At 38.3% G+C, this 14,435-nt stretch overlaps 2 protein-coding genes across 2 annotated transcripts in view; both read left to right on the forward strand.

Moving 5' to 3' along the window:
* The first annotated feature begins 302 nt into the window (after positions 1-302).
* On the forward strand, positions 303-11,218 carry LOC149298918 (ATP-dependent RNA helicase SUPV3L1, mitochondrial-like). Its single transcript, XM_089486775.1, has 15 exons — positions 303-561; positions 727-804; positions 1,940-2,047; positions 2,384-2,498; positions 2,657-2,825; positions 3,608-3,719; positions 4,460-4,537; positions 4,856-4,947; positions 5,047-5,227; positions 5,614-5,707; positions 7,477-7,696; positions 8,334-8,414; positions 8,782-8,958; positions 9,459-9,607; positions 10,810-11,218. Exons 1-15 carry the CDS (start codon positions 303-305, stop codon positions 11,216-11,218), a joined length of 2,322 nt encoding a protein of 773 aa, XP_089342901.1.
* Positions 11,219-12,516: 1,298 nt separating this feature from the next.
* Positions 12,517-14,435, forward strand: part of LOC149298919 (hexokinase HKDC1-like) — a 31,038-nt gene continuing 29,119 nt past the window's right edge. Inside the window, exon 1 of the mRNA XM_089486776.1 lies at positions 12,517-12,579. Within this exon, the coding sequence (XP_089342902.1) occupies positions 12,517-12,579 (63 nt within the window). The remainder of the gene's footprint in view (positions 12,580-14,435) is intronic.

Consider the following 14,435-nt stretch of genomic DNA (forward strand, 5'->3'; position numbering starts at 1 on the left):
TGTAAAAACGTAACAGTCCCTAAATTAGGATATTTTCGTGTGTTTAAGTGGGCAAAATATGGCAACTGTTTGCAGCACTTCCTTGAATGTCACTCATGAGGTTTAGTACGACCTGCCAAAGTCACGCAGGCAAAGACGCGGCAACCTAAGTCTGGGGTCCTTCTCGCTGACGCAATCAGAATGCGCCGCTGTTCCATGCTCTTGCCGGGGACATGCAGCTGTAGTGGTGATTGCAATGGGACATTTGTTATGACTGCTCGGAAGTTATTAGCAGAGCGTTTGGTGGTCGGAGCGCATCTATCATGTATCTGAAACGCATCCCGCAGTTTGCTAGGTGCTGCCTACAGCCAGTAGCTCGCAGCTTACAGCGTTCGGGTGATCGCAGGGTTCCAACATTATGTTCGGTACCAAGATGGACAAGACTAGATGCTGGGCGCAGAGCTTTGACTGGTGGAGGTGGAAAATCACCAGATACCTCGCTGTTTTTCCCAGTGCAGCTCAAACCTACAGAAACTGGGGACACTGACATTGGGGCAGAACTTACACAGCCTCTAAATAAGGGTAATTTCCATAACATCAAACATATCAAATCATTCTGTACATTTTCCAATGCATAAACCCTAGGTTTCAATGACTATAGCAGTCATTAAATTATACAGCCAGTGTTTGCGATGAAATGGTTTCCTGTCGTAATCACGCACTAATACCGTATTATTCTTCTCATAGGTGAGGTGCTGAAGGTTTTAAATAAGTTTTACAAAAGAAAAGAGATACAGAGATTAGGATCAGAGAATGGACTGGATGGTAAGCAGTAATGTTGAGCTTTATGTATTAATGTGCATGTTTAAGTAATGCATATCTCTTTAGTTTAATAAGCATACTTTTCTCATCGCTACTTTCCTAATGTATCCTGTCCCTTGAGGTTTTACCATGTAGATGTCAGATGAAGTCCCATATACACATGTTGCTAATTTAATCACGTTGGCAGGATGCGCTGTATCCTGTATTGTTTGCTATCTTAAGTAGATTGAGTTACAGGAGGACTAGATATCTCATTGACCTGTGGAAATGTATATGCAATGCTTTTGTGATTTTTAATGCAGCCCTCAGTAGATGTTTTCCGTAAGGTACATATGGTTATCTCTCTGTGGTTGACTGTTGTAACCTAGTTTAGTGAATAATACGTCTTCCTGCCGCTACACTGGGCATCGGGCTTTTTTTCAACAGCTGGGAATCTCCCTTTTTGACAGAATTCCCGCTGACTGATTGGGCATAACAGTCACTCAAGTAAATTCACTTGACAGCAGGGTTCTCCCATCTGCTGGCTGATCGGGATTATTGCAATAGGGCAATGCGGTGCTATGGAGCCCTTCTTGCTGATCAGCACAAACAGATCAGGAGGAGGAGAAAAATAGTTTCTTCTTTCAAAAATGGGGAAAAATAAAATAAAAAACATGAAGGGAAAAATATATAAATGCGTGTGTGCATATATATATATATATATATATATATGTATATGTGTGTATAATATAAACATGAAGGAAGTAAGATAAATTGGGTGATTGTTCAGCTGCGCCATCTACAGTATGGAAGAAAATGTAAGCAAAATCGTGATTTGTTTCTCTATTTTTGTATAGGTTATTTTTTTAATCTATTATCACTAATAGATATTATGTTTTATGTATGCCTATGTTTTTAAACACCACTTTTCCTGAACAAAATTATATGTAATTTGTGCCGGTTCATCAAATATGGAAAAGGGGAATTGTGGTTTACCAAACATATAGTAAAAATGACAATATTTTGATCCTTCATTATGAAAACCTTCGGGCATGAAGGAGTTGAAAGCAAGGTTTGTAGACTCCCTGTGACGTTACAGGAGCCGACTGTGTCAAAAAACCACGCTCTGACTATTTGTCCGGTTCTGTTGTCATCACAGCTCGCCTCTTTCACCAAGCTTTTATAAGCTTCAGAAAGCATGTCTTGGAGACTGACCCATTACAAGTGGATCTGCACATCGTTCTGAATGACATTTGTGTTGGGGTTGGTAAGTGGAAGTATTCTAACAAATATAACAAGTATAATCAAATTATACACAGACCACTAATTTCATGCAATATTTTGCCTTGAGTTTTCTTGAAATCATGCTTTCATTTGTTCCCAATATTATTCAGAAAGGTAAAAGTTATAGGGAACTTTTTGAGAGTTGGGAAAACTATATTTAAATAATTTAGTAAATTACCCATATTAGGGATATACTGCATAGAGGAGCTTTCCAGATTGCTTAGCATTGACAAGATGTAGTGATGTATTCAGAATACTTTGCTTACATAAAACATTGAAAGTGCATCTAATTAAATTGTCATTTATTTCACTTTTGTAGGCCATGTTGATGATCTCTTCCCATTTTTCATGAGACATGCGAAACAGATTTTCCCAATGTTGGATTGTATGGATGATCTTCGCAAAATCAGTGATTTAAGGTTACCCCCTAATTGGTAAGCATTGCAGTAACGGGCACGGAGTTATATGGTTATATGTTTTTGTTTCTGTTTCCATGCTTGTGCTGCACAGTGCCGTCAGCGAATGCTGCATAATGCCTTGATTTAAAACGATTATCTAGAAAAGACACTTATTTATTTTGGATGTTTTATAGGTATCCTGAAGCCAGAGCCATTCAGCGCAAAATTATTTTCCATTCCGGACCTACAAATAGTGGTAAGACTCACCACGCTATTCAGAGATACTTGTCTGCAAAGTCTGGAGTATATTGTGGCCCGTTGAAACTGCTAGCTCATGAGATCTTCCAGAGGACTAACGATTCGGTTAGTATGGTTTCAGTTGTATAATATATGTGATTATATGTGTATATATATATATATATATATATATATATATATATATATATATATATATATATATATATATATATATATATATATATATATATATATATATATAATATCTCATCCTGTACTTTCCAAGTGTCCCTCTCGGACAAATTCAAAATAGAGTTGCACTCCGGCTTTAGTTTTGTGGATGTTGGGTAAGCAGTGGCGTCTTTTCCACCATCTTTGTTATTTTTCCGTACACCTTTCTGTCTCGATGAATTTCTCCAGGAAAGTTACGTTTCGGAAACTAATGGAACATTTGTAAGGATGAGACCGTAGTGAACTCTACAGTACTCCCCAAAACTTTAGCATGGGCAATAAAAATCTAGAAACCATCAGTGCTTCTTTTCCATATCCGGACTTCCTAATGCACAGCTCATGTTAAACAAATTATAGGTTATAGTAATTCTCTGATTTCCTCTGATATATAATTCCTACATTTACAGTTACGTACTCCTATCCTACCGCATGTACCACATATGGAAGAGGACATTTTTGCTTCTAATATTGGTTTTATGTCTATTCACGCAGCCTCTTTTGGTTTCCCCTGTAAAACGTACATAGATAATTCCTCTTGCACCTCCACTGGTTTTATACAGATTTACACACCTTGTTAGTTTGTTGCTTTTATACAGATTTCACTCAACGCCTTTCTGTCTGATCCTTTGCTACCTTGCTTTCTTGCTCTTGGACCCTCATGTTTATGCATTTTTCAGGGAGTGCCTTGTGATTTAATAACTGGAGAAGAGCAGGTGTACGTAGATGTGGAAGGCAAACCAGCAGCACATGCAGCATGCACCATAGAGATGTGTAGCATGACTACGCCTTGTACGTATGTTTAATGAACAGTCACTTTTCAGATGAACAATCGCTGATGATGGCACCACTGTTGGTTTATGACCTTTAGTGCATTTTATGGTCAGTGACATAATTTTTATATAGCAGATTTGAGTTCAGTGTGCCAGTCTTCCCAGTGTCTTACTGCTGCCCTCTTTACATGCTTTGGTTTATGTGCATTATTATATGTATGTCCAATTGTACAGCGCTGCGGAATCTGATGGCGCTATAGAAAACAATATGATAATAACGTAGCACACTAGAAATTCTCTGATTCTGTTAGACTGGGTGCATCTTTTTTCTTTCCCAATTGCGCTATAAAAACCACTCAATGAAGACAAGATGCAAAGCCCCTGGTCCTAGACCTTGCTGTTACTAATGTAAATCGCTGTGCGTTCCACACTCTTTCATTGCGTTAACTTGTTGACCTTGTTTACATGCGCCTACCCAGAATCCCGTGTGGTTGTGGCAGCAACAAGGTATCTGTAGATGAGTGTTTAATATTTCTACTACCCCACTAATTTAAAGTGGAAGGGTTTTCCATCGCCTTTACCCATAACGTATGTAATGGTATTGCGTTAACTGAAATACCAATCTTAATTTGAAATTGCTTTTACTCGTTTGGATCTAATACAGAAGCCAGTGACATGTCAATCCTTATTGCGGTGCATTCAGTAATTATAGTTTGGGTGGTGCGATTAGCTGTATTTTTTTCTCTCATTTTTCTTTAGATGAGGTGGCTGTGATCGATGAAATCCAAATGATCAGAGATCTTTCTAGAGGTTGGGCCTGGACGAGAGCACTTTTAGGTAACGTGTTTTATGTACTTTAGTTATTTTGTAAATTATACTAGATGGGCTACGTATGAAGAAAGAAAACCCTCTTATTTATGAGATGCTTCAATGGGTTATATTGGCATGGTCCTTACAGTGCTTACAGTGAGATTTGAGCCATTGTTAATGGTGTGTGTTTTCCCAATTAACGTTATATATTCTGTGAAATGTATTTACTATGGTGTAAATATAGAATGACCCAAAGTCATCTACATTTCATTTCGTTTTTGCCAGTGATATTTTCCTCTTAGCTGATTCTGCCTAATTCTGTCATGTATTGGATTTTTTTTTTAGGTCTTTGTGCTGAAGAAATCCATATATGTGGAGAAGCTGCTGCGATTAACCTGGTAACCGAGCTGATGTATACCACCGGAGAGGAAGTTGAGGTATGGTTTATTAATAAACTCTAAGACCCTTGCATTGATGGCTTTGTTGCCAGATTGTACACGTTTACAGCAGATCTATGGTTATATTTTGCTTTCTAGGTACGGAAATATGACAGGCTGACCCCTCTTAAAGTTCTCGATCAGGCAATGGAATCCCTGGATAACCTTCGGCCAGGGGACTGTATTGTGTGTTTCAATAAGAATGACATCTACTCTGTGAGTCGGAGGATAGAAGCCCAAGGGTTAGAATGCGCTGTTATATATGGCAGTCTGCCTCCAGGTAATAATGGCTCTCCAAAACATGTCTGCTAACGTCTAGTAGAACTGTGTGCATTTTATTTTAACCAGTATACCTTTGCCATAGACCATGCCTTGTATGAATAGTTAGGCCAGAGCAGATGAATAGTCCTATGTCTGCACCTTAAAACATGTATTTGCTGAAAGATTTAGGTGAGCAATGTTTTTTTTTAAGATGTCAGTAAGCCCACCCACAATACTGAAAATACCAAAATATGTAATTTTCATTTTTATCTCAGGTTTAATCATAAAGATAGTTTTCAGCTCTTTTGAAACTTGTGATGTTTAGCTAATATCCCAATATAAAAGTAGTTGCTAGTTTGTAATATGCACAATGATAAATTCAAGTTATTTATTTTTCTCCCTTAGGGACTAAATTGGCACAAGCAAAAAAGTTCAATGATCCAGAGGATCCTTGCAAAATCTTGGTTGCTACAGATGCCATTGGAATGGGGCTTAACTTGTGAGTGCAATGATATTTAATGTGATTTCAGCAGCAGTTCTCTTCATTTTACAGCTAGTCCTCACTTAACGTCACCTATAGCTGTGTGAAACCTGCGATTCTAAGTATAACGAAATTCCAAAGTCTCCCTACCTTCTCTGTTGACTGCTTCCATGTCCCTGCCTTTCTCGCAGATACTCTTCTGATCTTGCTTCTTCTTGTTCTTCAGTCTTTTGTCTTCATCCGCTTCTCCCAGTATCTTCTTTCTTGGCCCTGTGAATCAGGGCTCTTGGCACACTTCCGCAAAAGGATGGAGTTTCCAGGAACATCCTCACCTCTGTTCCTCCAATCGGGGGAGAGGATGTTCCCAGAGGCTCCACCCTTTTGCAAAAGTGCCCCTGGAGGCTTGATTCACGGATCAAGCAATTAAGACACGAGGAGAAGCGGACGAAGATAGAAGAAAGATGACTGTCAAGAAGATGCAAAATCAAAGGAGACATGGGCAAGGAAGCAGTCAGTGGAGAAGGTAGAGAGACATTGACACAGAGTGTGAGTGTGGGTATCACCGTAGAACAAAATGACATTATTCAAGGACCAGTTGTACTTTTATCCCTATTACACTTTTTCATTCTAACCCATATACTGTTCGTAGTCTTTATAAATCGCTATCTGTTTGATAACCCTTTGTGATTTTGCAAAAGCACTATACGAGCTTATTTGAATAGTTAATCCAATTGTAGTCTATTTTCTGCTTTGTGCTGCTACTGTGACGTTAATGTGTTCTAACCTTTTATTTTTGTTAATGCACTTCCTTCACTAATGAACTGAAGGAATAATCCCATCATCAAGGTGATGCACTCTCGGATATATATGAGATCCGTCCTGTGTCATTTGAGGATCCAATAAAAATTGGGAAACCATAAGCATTGTAACAGTGTTTTTGTCTTCCAGTCTGGTCAGATTGTCTGGAGTTTGCTTTTTTTAATATGGTTTATATAATAAAGTAAATTAAGCCATCATATGCACTCTATGTAAGTAGGGCGTCTGCAGAATCCCCCCATATGTATTTGCCCGCTTCCGCATCCCTTGGCGATATGTGTTCGGACCAAAAAAAAGTATCCATTTTTATGACCCTACACTACCGGAATTATTTATTATTAGCACTGATAGTTTTGCCTGACGTGACTTACTTGACATGACTTGAAGTAATTCAGTGGCTCGGAGCATTGTTCTCTGACATGATGTCATTCTGTGGGATAAATGGAAACTGAAACAGGTTAGTTCAGTCTTGCATTTAAGCACAAAGGTTAAAAAAAATGCCTTTATATGAATAGGATAGCTAGGTAATGTTTAACCGGATGCAAACCCAATGCTTACAATCATTTACTGATGACCAAAAGACATGAAGCATACATCTAGTCTCCTTCACTTTTAGTAACTATTTGTTTTATTTGCAAAACAGAATAAAAAATTACATATTCTGCTCTATATGGCTACTGCAACAATCATATACCTTGATCTCCATTTTATTTTACAATAAAAGCCTTTTATCCTGTAACCCTTTTTACAGTTAATTCTTTTCCTAATGAACCCAAGGTATATTTATCATCAAGGGCCTGACTTCCCAGGAAAATTGTTATTTGAGAAATAAATTGACTTTTGGGAACCCAAACAGGCCGGGTTGTGAATAACTCAACATGGTGTTTTGCATCAAGATGGGCAGAACTTATTTTACTTTCTATTCTATAGAAGATCTTGATATCAGTATCTTATTTGGCAATGTTTTTTAGGAGCATAAAAAGAATAATCTTTAATTCCCTGGTCAAACCGAACCTCAATGAAAAGGGGGAGCGAGAGATCGATACTATTTCCACGTCCCAGGCTTTACAGATAGCAGGCCGGGCTGGCAGGTTCAGCTCCCAATTTAAAGACGGAGAAGTCACCACCATGTTCCGAGAAGATCTGCCGCTGCTGAAGGAGATAATGAAGAAATCTGTCCCTGACATCGAGGTAACTGATTTACAGAACATGTTAACGTTTAAGGGGCAGTGATTTTTCAGGGATCCGTGAAACAGTCTGTGTTTCGCTATCCCTCTTTGCTTCTTAACCTGCCTGGCAGTCACTTCATATCGCTGTGCCTTAGAACCTTAGTGCCTTTTTCTAGAACCTTTGAGGAAATCAGAGCTGTATTTAAAAACCCTTTGTGTACCAAAACATTATCATTATCAACTTAACAAACTTTGGGGTCTGTTCACCAAAGAGTTTATGGGTGAATTGAACAGGTCAGCACCCTGCCATTCATATAAATCATCAAGGGTGCTTATTTAGCTGTATTATATGGGGCAAACTTAGCCCTTCTTGCAGAAGACACACATCAGAGTTTGCACTTTATAATGCATTGTGATAACAGTTTAGCTCGGCTACAAACACTCCCTTTAGTGTGAAGACCTCGCTGGGTCCTTTCTGAAGGCAAAATCAGTCATAGATGGATAAAAATATGGCAAACTAAGAACAGCTCTTTCTCTGAATGGTATTTTTTTTCTTGTGTTGCATACCATCTTGTGCATATAGAGATCTTCAAGTGTGTATGTATATAATACATCATTTGTTTCCATTTGACATCCATTTAGTCCTTTTATTGTTTCAGACTGCAGGGTTGCATCCTACTGCTGAACAGATAGAAATGTTTGCTTATCACCTGCCAGAGGCTACTCTGTCTAATCTCATAGTAAGTATACAGAACACTAGTTTCTCCTAGTGTTGTCACTTTGTCTTGTGTTTCTTTGCCTTCACGCCATTTCCGTGATAGCACTGGTACCACATCTCATGCTTGCATCGGTCTGATGTGAGATACCAGCTTGGGGACAGACCTTGAGAAATTTCACTTTGTCTCGCTAGAATAAGTATTGAGATCTCTCCCCAACATCACTGAATGAGTAAATCTCCCTCCAAGCCTTTTATATAGTTTGGTATGAAACCTCACAATTACCTGGCTTTACCGTGATGTTCTGTTGAAAAGACCCATACAAGCTTGCAGCATTCTGGTTATCAAATCCAGCATTTCATTCTCTTGTTGTTCTCTTATTTTTCTGTAGGACATCTTTGTCAGCCTTTCTCAAGTGGATGGGCTTTATTTTGTGTGTAATGTTGATGATTTCAAGTTCGTCGCTGACATGATTCAGCACATTCCACTGAACTTGCGAGCTCGGTATGTTTTCTGCACAGCACCCATCAACCGGAAACAACCGTTTGTCTGTACATCACTTCTAAAGGTGAGCAGTACCAATTAAACATACAGACCCTTCAAATAAGCTACCTTAATGCACGGAGTCCCCCATACTTCAGACTGAGTGTTCACTTTGTTTCCCCTCACTTGTTGGGGAGCAAAACGTGTGATGTTGGTTTTTGATGATACGTCCGTGTTGGACAAACCTGAATCTATCAATGCGTACAAGCTACTTTAGTCATAAGAAACAGAAATTGTTACATTTCCCTGAATTATTTGCTGTCAAATGCATGTCTAAGACAAAAGAATTGGATTTTGTCATAATTTACATTGATTTGAACCTGGTCTTTGTGGTGCGTATTTTTGCCTTTGCTTTACTTTATTATATGTCAGTTGACAAATCCTTGACAAAGCTTGTGAAAGCCTTTTATGTTCTTATGATGTTCTGTTGTTTCAATTTCTATTTTCCATCAGATTCCATCAAATCAAAGCAACTTGTCCATGTTTTATCTCTTCTTTTATCAAAATCCTCTCTTTATCTTCTAGTTTGCTCGTCAGTTCAGCAAGAATGAGCCTCTGACGTTTGACTGGATTTGTAGGCATATCAGTTGGCCTGTTACGTGTCCCAAAACCATCAAGGATTTAGTGCACCTGGAATCTGTTCACGATATCCTAGATCTTTATCTATGGCTAAGGTGAGGCATTCAGTGTTATTTTTGATCAGTCATGTGACCCAGACATCTAGGAAGAATCCATCATGGACCAGTGATGATGTTTTTGGGAGCAAGTCATTTTATTTATTGGCACCTTTTACACAGGTAGCAGGCATATTTAAGCAACGTAACATGGAGCGCATATACATGAGGAAAAAAATAAAAACACAATAGTGTAATAAGTTCGAATAAAAATTATAAAAATAAGTGTATGGACCACTCACAAGTGGACTTGAAGAATGAGCTCATCAAAGGACCAAACGGAGTGGGTCTAAACAGCTGCAGATACAAAAAACAAGCCCAAATGGTGCGGTATCTTAGAAAATCATGTGGAGATATAACGGAAATGTACTTACAATTGAAGTGGCACTACTAGAGAAAATGTAGTGCATAAGCGTATAGACGAAATTCAGTCAGGAGTGATGATAAAAATCATATACAATCCCTCGACGCGTTTCGCCGATTGCACGTCGCCTTCTTCAGGAGTAATTAAAAACATAAAATAAAATACAAGCAATAAACCTCTAGGCATATTTGCCTAAGACGATAACCATTTATAAATACTGACTGATGGTGGTTAGCATGAATCCACTTAAATTTATGTACTTCCGACCCTAACCTACAGAGCCCTTAACAACTCTGCACCCCCTATATCTATACCCTCCTATCCAAATACACCCCTAACTGCCCTCTTTGATCCTCTCATGACCTGCATCTCTCTTCTACCGTCATTACCCTTTCCCACTCCCGTATTCAGGATTTCACCCGTGATGTACCTCTTTTCTGGTATTCCCTGACCCATTCTGTCACACTTTCTCCTTTGTACTCTTTGCTCTCTGGAAACCCACCTTTTTTTGAGAAGTGTACATCCTTTCCTCCTAACACTCTCAACCATCATCCTAATCAAGCCATCTGAACGATTAACAGCCTCTACAGATGATCCTATCCCATCCAAGCAGTCCTCTCCTATTCTTTCACTCCCCCCCCCTCAACCACGACAAGATTGTAAGCTCGCAACAGCAGGGGCCTGTCGTGTGTGACTTTAAATTATTCCACTGATAGAGTCTGCAGGCGCTATATAAATAAATGTAATGTCTCTGAATGCAGAGGATTGGTGTGTCTATGAAGAGACTTTGAAACTTACGGTATAGCTTTGATGATTGAAATGTTTATTTGTATTTCAGTTACCGCTTTATGGACATGTTTCCTGATGCTAATCTGGTGAGACAGATACAAAAAGAACTGGACTCCATTATCCGAATGGGAGTATACAACATCACCAAGCTTATCCGAGCATCGGAATCTAACGCTTCTGTCACGATGAAAGATAATGCTGCACTACAGGATCCCAAACAAGGAGCTCTTACGGATATGGCTCTTCATGGGAAGTTTCAGCTACAAAGGAAAGTCAGAAAGGCCAAACTGTCTCAGCCGTTTCCTCGTAAAATTGAGGGCTCTCTGGCTTCTAAGTTAGTCGAACAAGGACTCCTAACCTCAGACATGCTGGAACAATTGGAAAAAGAATGGTTAAAACGTCAAAATGGAAACCAGACCAGTGAAACAAAAACAAAGTCTTTTAAAGGGAAAAAATAATGGACTTGAATATATTTCATTTTAAATAACGAAAATAAAAAATAAAAACATTTCTACAAAGTGTAGTGGTGATTTTTTTATTATTAAAATATTATTATTATATAAAAAAAATTATTATTATGTTTAATAATTTTATGTCTTGGATTTTCTATGCTTTACTTTTTCTACCATCACTCCACTTTACAATTTATTAGAGTTCTTTGAAGTGATATGCCACCTAGAACACAGCATTTCAAATAGAAAATAAATAAAAAGACAGGTATGCATTTTTTTAAGATTTGTCTTTTTTTTTTTCCTTAATAATTTCTTTGACAAATCCTGTTGGTGAACAGACCAAATTTACATTTCTACCTCCTACAAACTCTATATTATACTGTATATGTGCTATGTTGGAAAATGTGTCATAATGTACTCAATACTTAGCTTTGAATTAATTAGTGCACTTAATATAAAAAATATATAATTGATTAGACGGCAACTAGTAACGCTGTGCTATAGTGGACTGTGTGCTATATATTCCTTTCAGTAGTTACCTTGGACCTTGTTCCACAAGTTAGCCAGATAGAATCATAATCTTATCTAGACTATATGTGCTACTCTACATTCTCTACCTTATGCCTCTGCATTCTTGCGTAAGCACTAACAATAATTTGTGTTCTATATAAATAACTATGCCTGCACTCTATACCTACGTTACAGTGCTGTCAAGAATACAGTCGCTGTGATCTGCACTTGTCACATACAACATAGCAAAAACAATATTGACTGAACTGTAAGAACTGCAAATACCCCCAAGAATTCCCTACAGATTCCATAGGAACTTTCAGTTTTATGTAAATTCAATAGAGTCCAGCTAAATCATAAGCGGACAGAACCCTTTAGCTATGAGGTCTACAACGTTCAAGTACGCTTTGTATAACTTTTCAATATTTTTTTTTTTTTTGTGTGAAAAGCGAAGATTAATCATTGGGGACTTGTTTTTTTTTTGTTTTGTTTTTTTTAATCTCCAGAAGCAAATGATTTATGGCCTACTGCTTGGTCAATACTCGCATACCAGCAATAAAACTTCAGCGAGGGTGTTAATGATTGAACAAGCCTAGTGAATCACTTCAGCCTTTGTCTTTACTCTGGATTATAACCTTTAGGTTCTTCTCTCCACAGGAATGACTTGGGATCACCTTGACTTTTCTTCAAAGTAATACCTATTACTTTGACTATTTTTTATTTTATTTGTTTTGATCTATACCCCCTTTCCCAATCCATAGCTACTCAAAGCCCTAAAGACATATTTTTTGGAAATGTTGGCTGTCCACCTCATCTCGTTTTTCTTCACAAAGCTCAAAGAAGATCAGATCAAAAAGGTAAGTTTGGTGGCTTAATTCAAAGCTCTCAATTTATTTAAAATTATTGGGACCGATAGACTTTTGAACTTCATAACATTTTCACTGTGAGTAGTAAGGACTCTGTCTTAAGGTAGGATTAAAAATGTACTTGTTAAGCACTGAAGCTTGCTTGATTTTTGCACTACACACAATCACCAAAAGGGACTACATAGAAACCACATAAAGCATATAATAGATCCAGTCAGGGTGGCATCATGCTGGATTCCAAATAACACATATGCAAAATCTTTAGTCAGTGACCCCAAATCTTCCAGTTATAGCAGTCCAAGGGTCTGATTCATTCATTGGAGATGGTGTGAGAGCTTCTGTCACTTAGCAAGCTGCTATTGCATTGAACAATCTTGAGATTATTGTTCTAATGATCTCAAAAAGATCTATTTTTTTTCTTCTTTTTGAGAATCCCTAGTAAATTGAGAAGATAAATCAAACTCTACATATTTAAATCAGAGTTCTAATACTGGAGATTGTGATAGCTAGACGACTTGGTCACAGTATCCCCAAAAACTGCAGCTCTTTTGGGGTGTTCACGGTCTGAATGATCAGTCCCTACCAAAAGTGGCCCAAGTAAGGAAAAGCAGTATACCGGCAATACATGGGCAGCCAAGGCTTATTATACATAAATAGTGTGCAAAAACGCAATGTAAACCAAAATCAGTCCCAAATCAGCTGCTATAGTGGTGAGGAAACTCTCTCTACGCGTTTCGCCAGTAGTCCGCTGGCTTCTTCAGGAGAAAAAGTCAAATGTATTGGTATGTGCAATCAGTGAGAGTAAAATTAGGTTGTTGCCATAGACCGTAGAAAAAGCTTTAAATGTTTATGTTGTAAGAGGAAAGATCAGCTAAGGTGTGACGGACCGACCAGGGACCTCAGGTTGTCCCTCTCTGCCAAGAGCGACTTCTCCCTTCAGGACAATAATTCCCCGCAATCCGTAGGCAATATCCCCAAGCAAAGTAAAGGGATATCGCTATCCAGTACCCAAATAACCAGGCAAGACTAGTCTTTAGGTAAACCAAGAGGAGAACTGATTTATTTTAGACACAGACGGCTGGATATATCCAGCAAAACACACATTAACATAAAACCAGATACTGGGATACAAACCGCCCCCTTAATCTGCCTCTCAGAGACAACAGGGGCAGTAAAGGGATTAACAATACAAAAGGATACAGACGCCACTAAAATAAGGAATACAAATTGTCTTGATTAGATTATCTCCCAGACCTTAGTGTGCTGTGTAAACAGTTAGAAAATGAGGCAATAAAATAAATTTTTATTAATAACTAACAAAAAGGCTTCATGTCACTGGATAACATTAACAGGGGGTAGGGTGACTCTAGGAACCGTCACATAAGGGTTATTTGTTTTAATATACCAGAGCATGCAATGTATGGATGTAGAACAACACTTTTATGTTAATTTATCACTCAAGTGGTTAGATGAATACTTTGTTGATCACAAAATTCTATTGCTTTACTTTTAATCGCTTTAAAAAAGATTTTTATGTCAGGGGTGATAATGCTCAATGAATTTCAGGACACTTCTACATGTTACATTCTGATTTACACATATCTCTCGTCCCTGCATAGTCAGGCTGCTCTACTCCATTATTAGTGAAGGTAATGAAATGTACCATCAAAGAAACAAGTACCTCCTGCTTCCTCACATTAAGGATGAATAATGTACTTTGGCAGTTAGAAGCTTTGTTAACTATACTTGGGAACTCTCGGGTTGAAGCTCTGCTGCCTTGGGTCACCGGGTCAGTTTCCTCGTTCCGCAGTCACAGGACCAGCGTTTGGCCATGTCTATTCAACACC

Source organism: Sceloporus occidentalis, unplaced genomic scaffold (genome assembly GCF_023333645.1).
Source record: "Sceloporus occidentalis isolate IW3139 unplaced genomic scaffold, rSceOcc1.0.p SCAF_30, whole genome shotgun sequence".
NCBI classification, from domain to species: Eukaryota; Metazoa; Chordata; class Lepidosauria; order Squamata; family Phrynosomatidae; genus Sceloporus; species Sceloporus occidentalis.

Bases quoted from the DNA above. Each gene is read 5' to 3' on its own strand.
- LOC149298918 (XM_089486775.1), top strand. From the start codon at position 303: ATGTATCTGAAACGCATCCCGCAGTTTGCTAGGTGCTGCCTACAGCCA. The intron at 2,048-2,383 runs GTAAGTGGAAGT...TCACTTTTGTAG, and splicing joins TGACATTTGTGTTGGGGTTG to GCCATGTTGATGATCTCTTC. The intron at 7,697-8,333 runs GTAACTGATTTA...TTATTGTTTCAG, and splicing joins AATCTGTCCCTGACATCGAG to ACTGCAGGGTTGCATCCTAC.